The sequence below is a fragment of the Bubalus bubalis genome, chromosome 11, assembly GCF_019923935.1.
Source record: "Bubalus bubalis isolate 160015118507 breed Murrah chromosome 11, NDDB_SH_1, whole genome shotgun sequence".
Classification (NCBI taxonomy): Eukaryota; Metazoa; Chordata; class Mammalia; order Artiodactyla; family Bovidae; genus Bubalus; species Bubalus bubalis.
The window spans coordinates 90,343,236-90,360,821 of NC_059167.1; the positions used below are offsets into that span (position 1 = coordinate 90,343,236).

General features: G+C 39.8%; 1 protein-coding gene across 3 annotated transcripts in view; it reads left to right on the forward strand.

Moving 5' to 3' along the window:
• The window catches only part of INTS14 (integrator complex subunit 14), a 36,743-nt gene that overhangs the window by 6,495 nt on the left and 12,662 nt on the right, over positions 1 to 17,586 (forward strand). For all 3 annotated transcript variants that reach the window (XM_006050200.4, XM_006050201.4, XM_044925419.2), the window contains exons 4-9: positions 3,255 to 3,410; positions 4,616 to 4,734; positions 5,182 to 5,324; positions 8,431 to 8,523; positions 10,271 to 10,415; positions 12,093 to 12,226. In XM_006050200.4, the coding sequence (XP_006050262.1) occupies positions 3,255 to 3,410; positions 4,616 to 4,734; positions 5,182 to 5,324; positions 8,431 to 8,523; positions 10,271 to 10,415; positions 12,093 to 12,226 (790 nt within the window). The remainder of the gene's footprint in view (positions 1 to 3,254; positions 3,411 to 4,615; positions 4,735 to 5,181; positions 5,325 to 8,430; positions 8,524 to 10,270; positions 10,416 to 12,092; positions 12,227 to 17,586) is intronic.

Genomic DNA, 17,586 nt, shown 5'->3' on the forward strand with positions numbered 1-17,586 from the left:
TATAATTCTGAGTGATAGAATTGTAAACATCTGTACAATATAGTCTGTCTGCATTATTCCAGTGTAGCATTTATTCAGCACACTTTTAACCTTCTCAACTATTGACTCGTCTAAAAAGTGAGGTGTATCAATGTCATAAAATCGGTTGCCCTTTCCTGTGAGTCCACAGTAGGTCTACGTTAGCATCAAATCAGAGCAGAGTTGTAGCAATTGAACATTTGCCATAAAGAGGTACTTTGAGAAGTGGTTTATTTTAAAGGAGAAAACAGTAAAGTTGCCACAAGGAAAATCATAATAGTCTACAACAGGAGTCAGGAAACTTTCTGTATTTTAGCCTTTGCTGGTCTGTGGCAGCTCCTCAGCTCTGTTGTAGCATAGAAACAGCCATATATATTAAGTAAATAAATGAATGTGGTTCTGTTCCAGTAAACTTTGCTTATAGAAATAGTCAGTGGACCAGAGTATATGATTTTTTCTATAGGGTCAAATACAGAATTCCTCAGTAGTGTCAGCAGCATCAGTGATATTTGTTTTTTAAATAAATATAAGATTGTACCTGCCTACAGTGTACAATCTACCCCAATCTACAATTCGAAAGATTAGGGGTTGACCTAAGTAAAGCATGAAGGAATATAAGAAGCGATGGAACTGGTCTGTATCTTGATTGTAAAAGTGGTTACATCGCTGAATGCACTTGTTGGAACTCATAGAACTATATACAAATAAGGGTGAATTTTACTGCATGTAAATTGTATCTCAGTAAACCCAGCTTTTTTTTTTTTTTTTTTAAGCTTTTTTCTCTTTTCTTGCTGTAAAACCATCCTGTTTATAATGTCATGAGTTGGTGAAGACCCTGACCTACTACAATAAGGTTAAAAATCAGATCACTTTAGTGGACACTTGCTAAAAAAGCCAATAAATACGTTTTATTTCTTTTCAGAAATAAAAATCTTTGGCACCTTACTTCATAATTATTTGGTACATTACAGACTATCTAACTTCCTAACTATAATGAAAAGTAAAGTTTTGTTGTTAATATCCTCCAAACTGAAAGCTAGCAGATAACACAGTTTCATTTGCTACTTCTTCAGTGTTTGAAGAAACTCAGAAAGTATGTAAGAGCCAGACCTTATGCACCATGCAGACTTCTGCCTTTTAATGTTTTCTTCTTCCTTTGCAAAAAGGAGGAATCTGAATTTGAGATATACTGTACCCTGAGGGCAAGGAGCTGGGCCTGGATCCACTTAGACTTGCTTGGTGAGTTTTGGGGTGAACCAGGTCCAAAACAGTGGAAGTTATTAGTAATTGTTTTTTATAATCAGTTACTATCAAATGGATTTGTTTTAATATGGAATATTTTTAGCCAAATTTTTAGAAAGCTGGACTATGTCTTCATTAGCTGAGTAAAGTCTGTTTCATTTGGACATTACAAAAAATATTTCATTATCACACAGCATCTGAAAAAGCTAGTGGCGGAAGTAAATAATTAGGTAGCAGCTGTTAGTACTTGGAAGAGGGATATGCGTTGCCTGCCTTCCCAAGAGATGACATCTCTCCAGGGGACCTCTATTAAGCATTCTTGGGCGTTAGAAGTAAGTGCCAGTCTTGAGGGGCTTCCCAGGTGCCTCAGTGGTAAAGAATCCTCCTGCCAATGCAGAAGACCTGGGTTCGATCCCTGGGTAGGGAAGATCCCCTGGAGGAGGAAATGGCAACTCACTTCAGTATTCTTGCCTGGAGAATCCCATGGACAGGGGAGCTTGGCAGGCTACAGTCCTTGGTGTCGTAAAGAGTCAGACATAAGTGAATGTGCATGCATGCACATGTGAATCTTGGCACTTCACATGGTACAACCACCTAATACTGCCTTACTGGCCTGTTATTGTCAAGTTACTAGACTAGGCTAGAGAGCAAAAACAATCCTCCTCTGGATTGCTTGCAAAGTCCACCCTGCACAAGATCACTTGGAAGCAATGAGAAAAATGAAAATGATCTGTAACTTACCTTTATTGTTAGTATGTTTTGAAGTCTTTTAAACATTATAGGTTGATTAAGAATGCATTTCAGGACTTCCCAGGTGGTGCAGTTGGTGAAGAATCCACCTGCCAATGTAGGAGACATAAGAGATGTGGGTTCAATCCCTAGGTTTGAAAGATCCTCTGGAAGAGGGAATGGCAACCCACTCCAGTGTTCTTGCCTGGAAAACTGCATGGACAGAGGAGCCTGGCAGGTTACAGTCCATGGGGTCACAGAGTCTAACACGACTGAGCGCACATACACACTGGTAGTACAGTGGATAAGAATTCACCTGCCAGTGCAGGGGACACAGGTTCAATCCCTGGTCCGGGAACATCCCACATGCCATTGAGCAACCAGGCCCATGTGCCACAACTACTGAAGCACTCACACCTAGAACCTGTGCTCTGCCACAAGAGAAGCCCCTGCTCACCACAACTAGAGAAAGCCTGCACAGCAACAAAGACCCAGAGCAGCCAATAAATAAATAGTTTTTAAATAATGCGTTTTAAAAGTCATGTCTATATATGATAAATAAATACATATTTAAAGGAGTTGTCCTTTTAGTTGACCAGGGATAGATAAAGTTTGTCATCTTCGAAAATAAAGTGTCATGAATCAGTCTTCAGACTTCTGTGCTGATACCTCCTAGGGACACACATAAATCCTTATTCCATTTTTGACAGCAGCGCCTTAGGTGCCAACTCCTTGTCTGAGAAGTAGGATTCTAGTTTTAATACAGTTAAGTAAGAATTGGTTATGAGTGGTTTTGTCCTTTTTTTAAGTGTTCACAGGTAGGTGCTTTTCTTTAAAGGTTTAATTAGGTAAAATATAGTAAAATCCATAGATCTTAAGTATACAGTTTATTGAGTTTTAACAAATGTATACACCTATGTAACTGCTCTTCCAGTCAAGCTATAGAACATTTCCATTACCCTGCAGTTTCCTCACGCCCCTTCCTACCCAGTATCTCCCTACATTCCCTATTTGATTTGTCTCAGTTTTGTTTCACCTGTTCTAGAACTTCACATATATATATATGTATGGAATCATAAAATGTGTGTCATCTTTCACTCGACAGAATGTTACTGAGATTTATTCACATCTTTGCTTGTATCCCTGCAAAGGTACATTTTTCAGTGCAAATGTAATTCGGGAGAAATGCAAACATTGCCAAATGAGACTGCCTTAAATAAATATGTTATTTCATGGACAAAGCTCCTCTCACTCTTTGCAAACAGGTTGTTCTGGTGACAGATGGCTGTCTTGGCATCGGTAGAGGGTCTCTGCGGCACTCCTTGGCTACTCACAACCAACGCGGCGAGAGCAACAGGTTTCCGCTACCTTTTCCTTTTCCATCTAAGTTGTACATCATGTGCATGGCGAATCTGGAGGAGGTAAGGCTTTGTATTAAATTCTTTTTAGTTTGATTAGATATGTTTTGGGACTCAGTTTAATTTTTAATATATTCCAGTAATATTGCATTACGTATACAGGCATGCCTCAGAGATATTGCAGGATGTTCCAGACCACCACCACAAAGTGGGAATTGCAGTGAAGCGGGAATCACAGTAAAGCGATTTGCATTAATTTCTTTCTTTCCAAGTGCATATAAAAGTTTTGTTTATACTTTACTGTAGTCTGTTAAGTGTACAATAGCATTAAGTCTAAAAAAAAAAAATCTACATACCTTATTTTTAAAATATTTTATTGCCAAAGAATGGTAACCATTATCTGAGCCTTCAGTGAGTTGTAATCTTTTTGCTTGTGGAGGGTTTGAAATATTGGGAGAATTACCAGAATGTGACACAGAGGCAAAGTGAGTAAATGCTGTTGGAAAGATGGGGCCAATAAAATTGCTTGACACCGGTTTGCCACAAACCTTCAATTTGTTTTTAAAAAAAAAGGCAGGATCTGCGAAGCTCAATAAATGAGGTATGCCTGTACTATCACACCGACCTGCATTGTTTCAGCTGAGACTGCTTACTAATTATATTTGAAAAGACTTTCTGTCTCAAATGCTTTCTGAAAGCACAGTGTTATCTCAAGAGACATAGTAGGAGTTGTTATCCATCCTACTTCCCACAAAGATCCTTCACATGCTGAAGAGTCAAAATGTTCTTTTTGGCGGTCAGAGTTTTCCTCAGTTAGGAATTCTTAACATCCATTAAGCTAGGAATGTTGACAGAAGTATGCTTTTTTTCCTTTGGTAAAGTAACATTACTCTGATGAATGTTTTATTAAACTCCACTTCCTGATTTTCCCATTTAGTTTGGAAAGTTATTTAATTCTTCTTGATCTCAGTTTTTCTATCTGTAAAATGTAGATAATGATGGTTTTTACCAAAAGATGTTAGAAACATTTGGAATGGAAGATGGTCTGTGAATACTAGCTGCAGTCACCGCTGAATCATTGCAAAGCTACTTGAAATGAAATAGTTCTACTGGTATAATTTGCTATAACATTCCTCTTTGGTAACTTTGAGTCAAAATTATTTTCCTTCTCACATTGATTAAAAAAAAAATCATCTCCCTTATGTGACCTTGGTGTGTTGATAATGTCTCATTTTATGCCACTTTAAAAGGGTCGTTTTGCTTTCTAGCTTCAGAGCACTGATTCCTTGGATTGCCTTGAACGTCTTATAGATTTAAACAATGGTGAAGGGCAGATTTTTACTATTGATGGTCCCCTGTGCTTGAAAAATGTACAGTCTATGTTTGGGTGAGTATACACATTGAACTTTATTGCCTTCTTACAATCTTTTATTATAATTTGATAGCAAACAATAATATCTAGGTTACTATTTCTAATTGTGTCATTTCATTTTCCCCAAGTTGCACATTTTTCAGATATTATGACTGATAGTAGTGACTTTTAAAAGTTTACTCCCTTTTAAATTAAGCATATCTAAATCTATAATGCCTGTAGTTACCAACTTCCTCACATTGACAGCAATTTCAAAGATGAACTTGCTTTTGGGCTTTTCAGAATTGAAATTTCCTCACCAAAAATATCAGATTTTGTTCTGTTTCACGAATGGTCAGATAGATCATAGCTTTGGAATAAACTTGAAGGGAAAACAAACTTGACATCTTAAAAAAAATTTTCTTGGAAAAAAGTACATGTGTCATACTACTGTTCCTATAACAAATAACCATCGTATTCTAGAAAGCTGATAGATCTGGCATATACACCCTTCCATGCTGTTCTCAAGTGCGGCCACCTCACCGCTGACGTGCAAGTCTTCCCCAGGCCAGAACCTTTTGTAATAGATGAGGAAATTGATCCTATCCCGAAAGTCATTAATACAGGTAACTTTTTTTTTTTTTAACTTCCTCCTTAGTACTTCTGTTATCCTTACTTTCTTCTAACTTCTGATTTTCTTCTCCTCTCTCCAGGAGGGCTGAAGAGAAACTCAGTATACTTTGGATGGGAGGGTGCATTACCTAAGGGTTGGCAGATGAGTGGTCTTCCATGGTGACGTCATGCATTAATCTCCAATCCTAGATGATTATAACCACAAATTACTAGAGATTGAAAACCAGAGCCAGATTCACTAGCATTGAAATCCTTGAGGTAGTCCTTTAATAGAGATAGTAAGACTGACTTGACACGCATGGAGAGAAGCATGGAAAGCTTTGTAGAAGCTTGAAAGTGAAGTCGCTCAGTCATGTCTGACTCTTTGCAACCCCATGGACTATAGCCTACCAGGCTCCTCCATCCATGGGGTTCTCCAGGCAAGAATACTGGAGTGGGTTGCCATTTCCTTCTCCAGGGGATCTTCTCGACCCAGGGATTGAACCTGGGAGGCAGACACTTTAACCTCTGAGCCACCAGAGACTGACTAGCATCGTTATTAAGGTCATGTATGAAGAGCTAGCTTCTAGACTTGTCTGTGTGAATCTTCCTCTGTGACCCTGGACAAGTCACTTCCTCTAGTTCTTATTGGCTGGGTGAGTGGAATCTCTCAGGTCTCAGCTCTGATATACCGTACCCCTCTAATCTTGCTGCTAATGACTAAAAGAAAGCAAAGTATATGACTTCTACCTGGGTCGTGTTGCCGGTGCTATACTTAGGTTAGATTGGCAAAGCCAAGAATCTAAAGTAACTAGGGTAGTAGAGAAGAGAATTGTCTGATATTGGCAGATGGACTCCTTGAGTGGTGGGTACATTTTGAACCATCAACTATTTTAGTCACCATACTGCCCTCTGCGCCTGGCATACTGTCTCATGCTCAGTAGACATTCACCAGGTAGCTGTTCAGTCACCAAATGATTAAAATTAAATACAACTGGAGATTCATTTCATTCTTAAATGTATAGATTTTAAGGAGTTTTTGAGGGAAAGGCTGTGCACAAGCTCTTTTGTTTTCTGGGCCTTTATTTTCTGTTCCCAGCTCTCTGAAAGTAGGGCATCCGTCTCTTTCGTTGCAACTAGACTGCAATGTGCCAAATGTTTTGTTGCCTTCAAACCAGTTAGACTCCCATCTTTTTTTGGATGAGTAACTTTCAATAGATCTTTTCTTTCAAGAAGCACTTTACTTTCTGTGTATCAGATTTCATAAGCAGTGTTTACATGGGGAAATCAAATACGATGACTGAGAATGTTATTGGAAATTTCTCTGAATGGCTCTAATACTTTGCATGTTAAGTCACGAAGAAAATAAGGATAATTGTCTTTTATTTAATGGACTAAGTTATATAAACTTTTAGTCCAGGATTTTTGTTAAAGCTTATATTTAAACCACTTTAAAACATAGGCCTTTTTCTACTCAAATGAAAAAATATATATAACTGCTTATGCTAATTCATTTGTTAATCAGCTAAAGAAGGTAATGACACCAAAAGTCCAGAGAATCAGATTTCCTGATTATTCAATATAAGAAGTATGGTATACTCACCATGACCCTGACTTTTTTAAAAAATTGTTTTGAGAATGAGTGAAATATGAAGGCTTCTTCCAATTAAAAATAATGGGTGACTTTGTTTTTCTTCTTTACAGTTTTTAGTGTTGTCTAAGTTTTTATACTAATATCTATATAATCAGAAAGAAACTTTTAGAATGTACTTTGGGTTTCAACTTTTTTTTTTTTTACTAATTTTAAATTTTCAAAAAATACTTTTGATCTTTAATACAGTTTCTATAAAGCAAGGAAATCATTGTCATATATAGACTGCAATCCTGGTTTTGTAGAACATGTATTTCTTTCTCTCAGGGAAAGCATTTTTAATGCAATAGCCTTGCTCTCCAAATACAGGCTGCTTTCAGTTGTCGTGGAAATATTTGTGTATGTCGCCCCCTGGTGACCAGAACATCCTTTACTATACAGAGAGACAGCCATTAAGCTTTTGCCTTGGCTGAGGACCTAGCCTCATAAAAAGTTTAGCTGATTTGTCATAAAACTTAAGTCCATTAAATAGACAGATATCCTTATTTTCTTAGTTACTTGAAATGCAAAGTGCTAGAGTCATTCAGAAAAACTTCTAATAACCTTCCTAGTCATCATATTTGAATTCCCCAACTAAACACAGTGTTTATGAAATCCAGTACATAGAAAATAATGTACTTTCCCATAAGATGAATTAATTTTTATTGGAGTATAATTGCTTTACAATGTTGTGTTAGTTTCTGCTGTACAGCAAAGTGAATCAGATATATACATATATATATATATATATATAAAATATATATAAACACTCCTCTGTTTTAGATTTCCTTTCCATTTAGGTCACCACAGAGCATTGAGCAGAGTTCCCTGTGCTATACGGTAGCTTCTCATTAGTGATCTATTTTGTGTACAGTCTCAATGTGTGTATATATCAATCCCAGTCTCCCAGTTCGTCCCACCACCAGTTAGTTCCCCCTTTGGTAACCATAAGTTTGTTTTGTACATCTGTGATTCTATTTCTGCTTGCAAGTAAGTTCATCTATGACATTTTTCTAGATTCCACGTATGAGCAACATTATATGATATTTGTCTTTCTCTTTCTGACTTCCTTCACTCTGTGCAACAGTCTCTAGGTCCATCCATATTGCTACGGATGGCATTACTCCATTCCTTTTTATGGCTGAGTGATATGCCATTGCATTTATGTACCACATCTTCCTTATCCATTCATCTGTCAATGGACATTTCCATGTCCTGGCTAAGTAGTGCTGCAGTGAACATCAGGGTGCATGCAACCTTTCAAATTGTGGTTTTCTCCGGATATATGCCCAGGATTGGGGTTGCTGGGTCATGTGGTAGCTCTATTTTCAGGTTTTAAGGAACTTCCATACTGTTGTCCATAGAGAACAGTATTGGCTGTACCAATTTACATTCCCACCAACAATGTAGGAGGGTTTCCTTCTTTCCACATCATCTCCAACATTTATTGTTTGTAACGAATTAATTCTATGTTGATTCCTTCTTTTCAGATTTGGAAATAGTGGGATTTATTGATATAGCAGATATTTCAAGTCCCCCAGTTCTGTCCAGACATCTGGTCCTACCCATAGCACTTAACAAAGGTGAGTTCTCTTCTTATTCCAGTGATACATATGAAGTATCTTATTATCTAAAGTTATTCTTAAATGTTGGATAGTAGAATAGCCCATTTTGAAGAGTTTTGGGGAAAGGAGTATTTACTGGGTTGGATTTTTTAAAAAATGGAATGTTGCCTAATATATTAAACACTAATTCTGCTGCTTTATAACTGTGGAAAGAAAGCATTTGACACGATTTACTGTGTGCTGCTTTGTTAATTTACAGTGGAAGTCCTCTTTAGAGATGAGAATGCTTGCTTAGTTACTCATCTAGGGCTCTGTCTTTCCCTGTGGGATCATGCTGGGGAAACCAAAGTAGTTCTTAGAAAGTTGCCTGATGAACGTGGAATGTAGCTTTATAACAGGAGAAACTGCACCTGTTCTCTACTGGCGCTTAGCACATAGCACATACTCAGTAAATACTGTTGAATGAATGAATGAATCCAGGCCCTTGTGAGGCCACATTATTTCAGAATATACGTCTCCAGCAACTATAGTTACAGCTCCTGAATTTAGCATCTCTCTGGAGAATGTTAGTTTCTAGCACTTTAAACTTCTCTTTTCTCTGTTTTAGGCTGACCATCTCCTTTATGTTCACCAACTTTCTCCAAGAAATGTATACAGTCAATCAGGTTTCCCCCTGCTGAGTTATGATCACGTTCCATTTACTCACGGTTATTTCAGTTGGAGTTTTGGGTATTCCATAATCGTCCATCACATAGACCAAATCTTTGATATGTTCTCACAGATGACTGGTTGTGATCACTGTGTTTATAATATTGTTCTTGATATTGATAACAACCAGGTTTCCCTTATTTCTAAGCTCCTGGGGGGATTCTGCACACCCATATAAATTGCCAGGAAAGAAAGTGAGCAAAATAAAGAGTTCATGTAGGAGAACAGTGGAAAGAAAAGTATGGGAAGGCAAAATGGAGCCATGTTGTAAGGGCTATTGAATATCAAGCCAGGCAGAGTCTTCCTATTGAATTAGAAAGTCTTTGAATCAGCTTGAGTAAATGGATAATTTAGGAGGAAGTTACCTGAAGGAAGATGCATTCATCTGTCAGAGAGAACCTGGAGTTGGAAAAGTGAGTCAAGAGGCTTGTGGAGAAGTCACTGTTCTTTGGGGTATCCCATCCACTTGCTGCCTGAAGGCTGTCAGTTGAGAATACTCTTGACATCTCTGAACCTCTGTTTCTGTTTCAGTGGTGCCTAAAATTCCCAGAGAGCATCTAGCTTAGTGTTCTAGTAGAAACTATGGAAAGCTGATTTTTTATGTAACAGTTTTGCTAAAATATAATTCATATACCAAATACCTCACTCATTTCAAGTGTACAATTCAGTAGTATTTACTGTATTTACAGAGTTATGCAACCATAACCACAGTTTTTGAATCAGAATTTTAGAATTTTCACTACCTCAGAAAGAACCTTTTAGCTGTCAATCCCTAACCTTCCATCTCTCTTAGCTTCAGGTAACCACTGATATCCTTTCTATCTGTATAGATTTGCTTATTCTGGATGTTTCCTATAAATGGAATTCACATAATATGTGAAAACTGATTTTTATATGGACATAAGAAAACCAGAATATGAGTTTTTCTTCTTTGTTATAATATTCTTTTATAATTCCGTGTACTCTCCTTCCAAGGTTAGAAGCAGCCAAGAGTACAATTGGAGCTTGGGGCTTTTCTAGCTAATATCAGTCTGACTGGTTTTCTGTCTTTTCACAGAAGGTGATGAGGTGGGTACTGGTATAACTGATGACAATGAAGATGAAAATTCAGCCAATCAGATTGCAGGCAAGATACCCAACTTCTGTGTCCTGCTTCATGGCAGCCTAAAAGTGGAAGGAATGGTGGCAATAGTTCAGCTAGGGTAAGAAACTTTTTTTACTGTTTGTTGAGTGAAAGGGAGAATCAATTTACAAAGTGAAGTATTTCCCAGATTTTTCTGAAAGAATAGAAAGGATCTCATCAGTCTTTTTCTCTTCCTGCCATATCCTCCCCACCTACTGTCACCGTGTCTACTTCTCTTTAAAGCATCCACTAGAGTAAGTACAGTGAGTCTTTTCATTATATTGCCTTTATATTTTTTAGATGATGAGCATTTTTTATTTCTTTTTTTAAATTTATTTATTTTTAATTGGAGGATAATTCATCACCATGAATCACTCATAGGTGTATATATATGTTGCCTCCCTAATAAAGTATTTTTTACATTGTTTTTTTTTTTTTTTTACTTTTTATTTTGTATTGGAGTAAGCTGATTAACAGTGTTGTGATAGTTTCAGGTGAACAACAGAGGAACTCAACCACACATATACATGTATCCACTCTCCCCCGAACTCCGCTGCCACCCAGGCTGCCATGTAACGTTGAACAGAGCTCCCTGTGCTGTTCAGTAGATCTTTATATTGCCTTTATATTATATCTCTTCTCAGTTTTCCTCTTTTCTGTCCTGTCTAGGAAACCCGGAGTCAGTTAAAGCAATGCTGCCAACTTGTTATAGGATCTTAGACAGTATGCACAGACTTCTCAGCTATAAAATGAAAAAAGATGCTGATAATATTGAACATTTTACCATGTGCCAGATACTCCTCTAGGCACTTTACATATGTTAACTCATTTAATCCCTCATAACACTATCCAAGAGGTATCAGTATTACCCCCTGTTGCCTTAGACGAGGAAACTGAGACTTAGAGAGCAAAGTCATGGTACTTGCTCAAGGTCACACAGATATTGAATGAAAGAGTCAGGATTTTTATCCATGCGTTGTGACTCTGTAGCCCATGCTCATAACCACTGTGCTATATTCCTTCTCTATAAGGAATGCCCTTCTAGCTTTGACTTTGGATATAGTCTCAAAATCTGCAGAACTGCCTGCTTCCTTTTCGAAAATACCTGTTTGTTAGAGAAGAAGAGGTGACTGGTCATCTTCTGACCATCAACTGGGATTGACTGGTAGAGAAGATCAAGAGTTGTTAAGGATACCTAGAGGAAGCATGGCTCCATTTCTGCTGGAGTTAAAATTAGCTAATCCAAAAAGACAAATGCAATTCTTATTAGATATCAGTGTGCTAGATTCTTGGTACTCAAGTTACTTGTACTAATTCTGAATACAAGAATCACCTGAGGCCCTTTGAGAGGCGTGAACAGAGCTGGGTGATGGCTTTGCGCACTGTGTTAGAAGGGCTTCTCTGTGTGGTATTTCTGTGAATGATTTGGAGGTGGCTGAAGAGATCTATAGGTCACAGCTCTTACTCCTCACCACACCTGCAGCTATCTGCTGCCCTTGTGATTCTCTTTTTCTCTTATAAGACTGTTTTTTATTTCTGTATCTACATAACTAGTAATACATATGTCCAAAGAATGCTAATATTAGGGGGCAATAGTATGCATTTGTAGGTTTAGGATTTGGTTTTAATAAAAATAGCGCACCTAATTTCAAAGCTGAAAGCCATATCTCTCGAGAGAAAAACACAGGGTTGAGTTATTTAGCTTGACAATCCTAGGTGTAAAGCTGTTCTCACCGTCCGTCTTCTCTCCATCTAGTCCTGAATGGCATGGGATGCTCTACTCTCAAGCTGACAGCAAGAAGAAATCAAACCTCATGATGTCTCTCTTTGAGCCTGGCCCAGAACCTCTCCCATGGCTAGGGAAAATGGTGCAGTTGGGTCCAATTTCAGGTATACCCCAGATCAGACTTTATTTATCTTGACTTTGTTTTCTCTCTACTGTTCTGAATGGCTCTCTCTGTGAGTCAGAGAGCGCGTGATTTCCCTTATGAGTGCCCTGTGGTTTCTGATGCTAGATATGTACGTGGACAGCCCCAAGAGAATTTAACCTTTGGACTTTTAACATTACACCTCAGGGGAAACAAACTTTCTTTAGTGTACTATTTTTAACCCAGCTACCCCTAGACATTCTTAGATAATTTAATCCCATTCCTTCTTGAGACTGTTTTCCCTTAGTTTGAATTGCATTCACCTGGTGCTTATCTTTTTCCTTGGCACCTTTTTTCACTTGTCATCCTGTCTTTTCTTCCCCTTGCCTCATGATTTCCCAGGGTGTTGTTCTTTGCCTTCTACTCTTGGGTTATTATTCTCTCTTGTTTATTTCATCAGCTGTTTTGGCTTCAGACTCTCAACATATCTCTAACTCTCCTCCTGCTTGATCTCGCCCTAAATCTTGCACCTGTATTTCCAGGTTGCCACTTGGACCTCTCCACCTGGATATTCTGTCACAGTCCTCAGATCAGCGTGTCTGTGGCAGAAACCATCATCTTTCCCTCTCTCCCATAAGCCATTTCTTCTTCTGATTTTTCTACTCCTTCTGATTGAGGCCTTTGTACTCCTAGGTACTTAGGCTCCAACTGTAGTGTCTCCCTGAGCTCATTTGGACCCATTTCAATTTTAGGAACATCTACCAAGCAGCCTATTCTGTGCCAGGTCTGCAGGCTAAAAGAGTCAGCAGAAGTTACTCAAAGACTAGTGGAAAGTGGAATAATAAACCTAAACTGGCATGAGATCACAGTCGGCCTGAAGTAGGGTGGTCAGCTCTTCCTTGAGGACTTGGGCATATCTCCAGAGAGGAGAGAGACCATTACTGAGTTTGAAGAAAAAGAGAAATTTGTTCTAAATAGAGCGCCTCTAAAAAAGAAAGAAGCTAGACCACAAAGTGGGAGGGTGGGGGTGGGAAGGCCAGATGGTAGGTCAGAGTTTGGCAGTGGGACAGCAGGGCAGGCCTCATCTGAGACTTTATTCTACAGATACGGGGGAGCCGCTGAAGGAGAGCAATATGATCAGATCCTTCTGGCTATGGTGAGAACAGTGGAGATATCAGTTAGGTGACTATGTATTCTAAGTACTGGTAACTTCTGCAGTTGTGCAGTGTGGCTGATATCCAAGTGAGAGATGATAAATTTTGCATTTAGAAAGAAAACTGTGGAGTATGGATTTGAAAAGGTATGGGCATCTTGCTGTTAGAAGTCCCCTGTGACAGTCCTGGAGATGTCAAGATGAGACACAGAACAAGGCCAGTGGCTGGAAAAAGAGAGGATGTGATCCATGCAAAGGTATTTCGAAGGTGGAAAGAGCAGTTTTTAGATACAAGAATAAAGGAAACAGAAGAGTTGAGAATGATCCCAGGTTTCTGACGGGCTGCAGGGTCAAAGGTGGTACTAATAATTGAAACAGAATAGTAGATTTGGAAAGAACTTCTCTTGTGCATGCTTAAGCCTGTGAGATTTAGGTGAAGGTACCTATAGACAATTCCTGTAAGAATCTGGAGTTCAGGAGAGAGGACAGAGTTGAAAGTACAATTTTTAGTTATAAACATTGCCGGGGTCCAGCCCCAGTGGATCCAGGGAAATTTGAAGGGGAGACGACTTCAGCGAACTGGATATAATAGCTTTAATTAAATATTAATTAGAGATATAAAGAGTAATAGAATGAGGATAGCTCAGTAGGAAAATTCAGTGGAGAAAAGAGGCTGAATAACTTGGTTTATGTGCAAAGCTAATAAAATTCCAGGGCAAGGAATTTATGTCACCTACGTAGGCCGCAGGCGTCCTCCCGTTCTCCCGAAGGAGAGGAGACACTAAGGCCTCCCCGGTCAGATCTTAGAAGCCCAGGCATGATTAGTAGGCTTGACGAGCCTCCACGTTCCAGATGGGGATTCAGCCAGAAGGTGAGAGAAAGAACGACATGGGGAGACCAGTCTTTCGAGGAACTGATCCCATTTTTTATTTTTCCAGGGTCTGTTTTTATACACTGAGATGTTATGCAAAAGTCATGCAGGGTCAGCAGTCCTGACTTTTATTAAAGTCAGGTGCTTCATACAAATGTATACAGAGGTCTTAGGGGTGTTACATCATCTTCTGGCCAGGGGGCCTGCTGACAATTTATGACCCTCTCCTTGTGACAACGGTCAGTCAACCAGAACACTTATTTCTCCAGGGGTGATTATTCTTAAAACAGACACCACCTTCTGAAGGTACCAGATAAAGTTACATTCCTATAGGGTGAGGGTGTAGTGGGTTTTAATTAAGGAAAGAATTTACTTAGCCTAAGGTCTAACGTGATTAATATCAAAGGTTAATACTTATTTCTTCTATATATTCATTAATGTGTATAAGGGCAGGGGATGTGGAGACTTAGCAGCAAACATTGGCTCAACAAATGAAAAACCCTTCACCAATACAATTTCTAATCAGCCCACTATACTATACTGATAGTTTTCTAACTTCTCTAAAGAATCTGTTTTAGAAGGTTTAAAGCATCTCATGCCTCTCACGGTTGGGAGGCTGTGAGCAATCACATGTGGTCGGACAAGCCTGTCAGGCAGGCTAGAGAACCTTCAGAGGAGTTTGTAAGTTGGAACACTCCTGTCATGCCCAGGAATTATTATTAACTAGAGCTCTAAGTTAACTCCTTCTCCGAAAGAGGTGGTGGGGGACAGCCCCCCGTAAAGTCAGAGGTGTAGGTGAGAGCACAAAGTAGTAAAGTAGGCAGACTCTGGTTTTGGGGGTAGATGCTCAAGAATTTCCAGGGGGACTCCTGAGGCTCGATCCCGCCTTTGCGTATGTCGAGCCTCCTTCCTCATGACCTTTGCCACGGGGGGAGTTCCTCACCCTGGGTCCCGGCAAAACATATTGGTGATCTTTAAAATGGTGAGATGAGGGAGATTGCTAGGGCAATATTTTATAAATTTGAGTTTTGGTATACAAAAGTAAACCTGGAGAACTTGTTTTAAAACTCTGTTTCCTGGTCCCCACTTACAGAGATTCTGATTCTGATTCAGTGGATTCAAGATCAAGAACTTGCAGTTTTAATATTACCTAATTGATTACAATCTAGGTCAATAACCACACTTTAAGAAGCCCTAGCCTCAGGAAAGTATATACCTCAGGGGAAAAGGACCAGACCCCTAGAAAGGACCAACTACTAGAGGCAGTGGAAATGGCACCAGTAAAGGAAAATGAGAAGGAAGAGGCAGAGAAGAGAAAAAGTACAAGAAAAAGGAAGTCACAGAAGCCAAGAGAATAAAGAGATTCAAGAAGGAAGTACAGTGTCTCATGAGCACATGTAAGTCATGGCCTGCAGTGTCTTACACACATGTGCATGCATGTCAGTTCAGGTTTGAAGGATACCTTTTGCCATCGAAGCCTAGAGATTTTGATGGAATATAGGCCCTAGAAGCTAGGCCAAGGGTCAGCAAACTTTTCCAGCAAAGGGCCATATATAATAAATATTTTACATTTTATAGGTAATTATGGTTTTTGTCCGGAGAAGGCGATGGCACCCCACTCCAGTACTCCTGCCTGGCAAATCCCATGGACGGAGGAGCCTGGTAGGCTGCAGTCCATGGGGTCACTAAGAGTCGGACACAACTGAGCAACTTCCCTTTCACTTTTCACTTTCATGCATTGGAGAAGGAGATGGCAACCCACTCCAGTGTTCTTGCCTAGAGAATCCCAGGGATGGGGGAGCCTGGTGGGCTGCCGTCTATGGGGTCGCACAGAGTTGGACACGACTGAAGCGACTTAGCAGCAGCAGCAGCATGGTTTTTGTCACAGCTACTAAACTCTGACATCATAGCACAATACATAAACCATTTAAAATATAAAAAAACTATTCTTAACTCAGAAACACACAGCCAACCATAGTGTGCCAACTCTTGAGCTAGATTCCAGGGGCTGGGATTTTAAAGGTCACAGAGGAACAGGAGACAAGACTGAACTGAAATCTCCTGAGTAAAGCAGGGAGTGTGGAAGTTCTACCATCTCAGTAAGAGGACGACAAAAAAAATTCTATTCATTGTTTCTACCTACTTTTTACATACAAAGAAACCTAAATGTCTCCTGTGAGATGTGGAAGCCCAAGTCCTGCACCATGTGGCTCAACCCTGCCCATTCCCTAACCAAACAGTGTAAACACTGGAGCTGAAGCAGCGAAACCCATGGTGCATCCTCCAGAAGCTAATGTAATGGCTCTGTGGAAACTCTTCTACAACCCAGGGGGAAAGTGAAAGTGAAAGTCGCTCAGTTGTGTCCAGCTCTTTGTGACCCTGTGGACTATACAGTCCATGGAATTCTCCAGGCCAGGATACTGGAGTGGGTAGCCTTTCTCTTCTCCAGGGGATCTTCCCACCCCAGGGATTGAACCCAGGTCTCCTGCATTGCAGGTGGATTCTTTACCAGCTGAGCCACAAGGGAAGCCCTACTGCAGAAAAAACAGTCCTCTCTGGAGATGTGTTTATGATTTGGAAAAAAAAAAAAAAAAGTTGTAAAATCATATGAAGGTCTTTGATTTGAAGGAAGAGCAATAGGAGGATTAGCACCTTGAGGACTTAATCTGAAAGAGACGGTAGAATGAGTATTTTAAATGATTAAATAGTTTTAGGGAAGAATAGAAACCAAGAGGAAAGAAGCTGCTGCTGCTGCTAAGTCGCTTTAGTCGTGTCCGACTCTGTGCGACCCCCATCAGGCTCCCCAGTCCCTGGGATTCTCCAGGCAAGAACACTGGAGTGGGTTGCCATTTCCTTCTCCAATGCGTGACAGTGAAAAGTGAAAGCGAAGTCCCTCAGTCGCGTCAGACTCTTAGCGACCCCATGGACTGCAGCCCACCAGGCTCCTCCGTCCATGGGATTTTCCAGGCAAGAGTACTGGAGTGGGGTGCCATTGCTTTCTCCAAGAAGAAAGAAGAGGACACTATGAATCAAGAGTCATTTGATCTTGACAGATGAGAGATTCTTGGTGGCTTTGTAAGAATCAGTTTTGGCAAATGATTAGCCAGGAGACAGGCTGAGGAATGAATTATGAGTTTGACCACAAGAGGACAGAAAGAGGACAGTAATTGGAAGAGAACCTGGGTGTGGGTGTGGGTGTGAGTGTGGGTCTGTGTAAAAAGGGATTCCTCACCCCTTTTATTCACTCTGCAGCATTCCTACATTCATTCTGATCTTTGATTCTCAGGGCTCTTGCCTTGTACTGGGTTTCTTTACCTTTCACTTAGATCAGTTCAGTTCAGTTCAGTTGCTCAGTCCT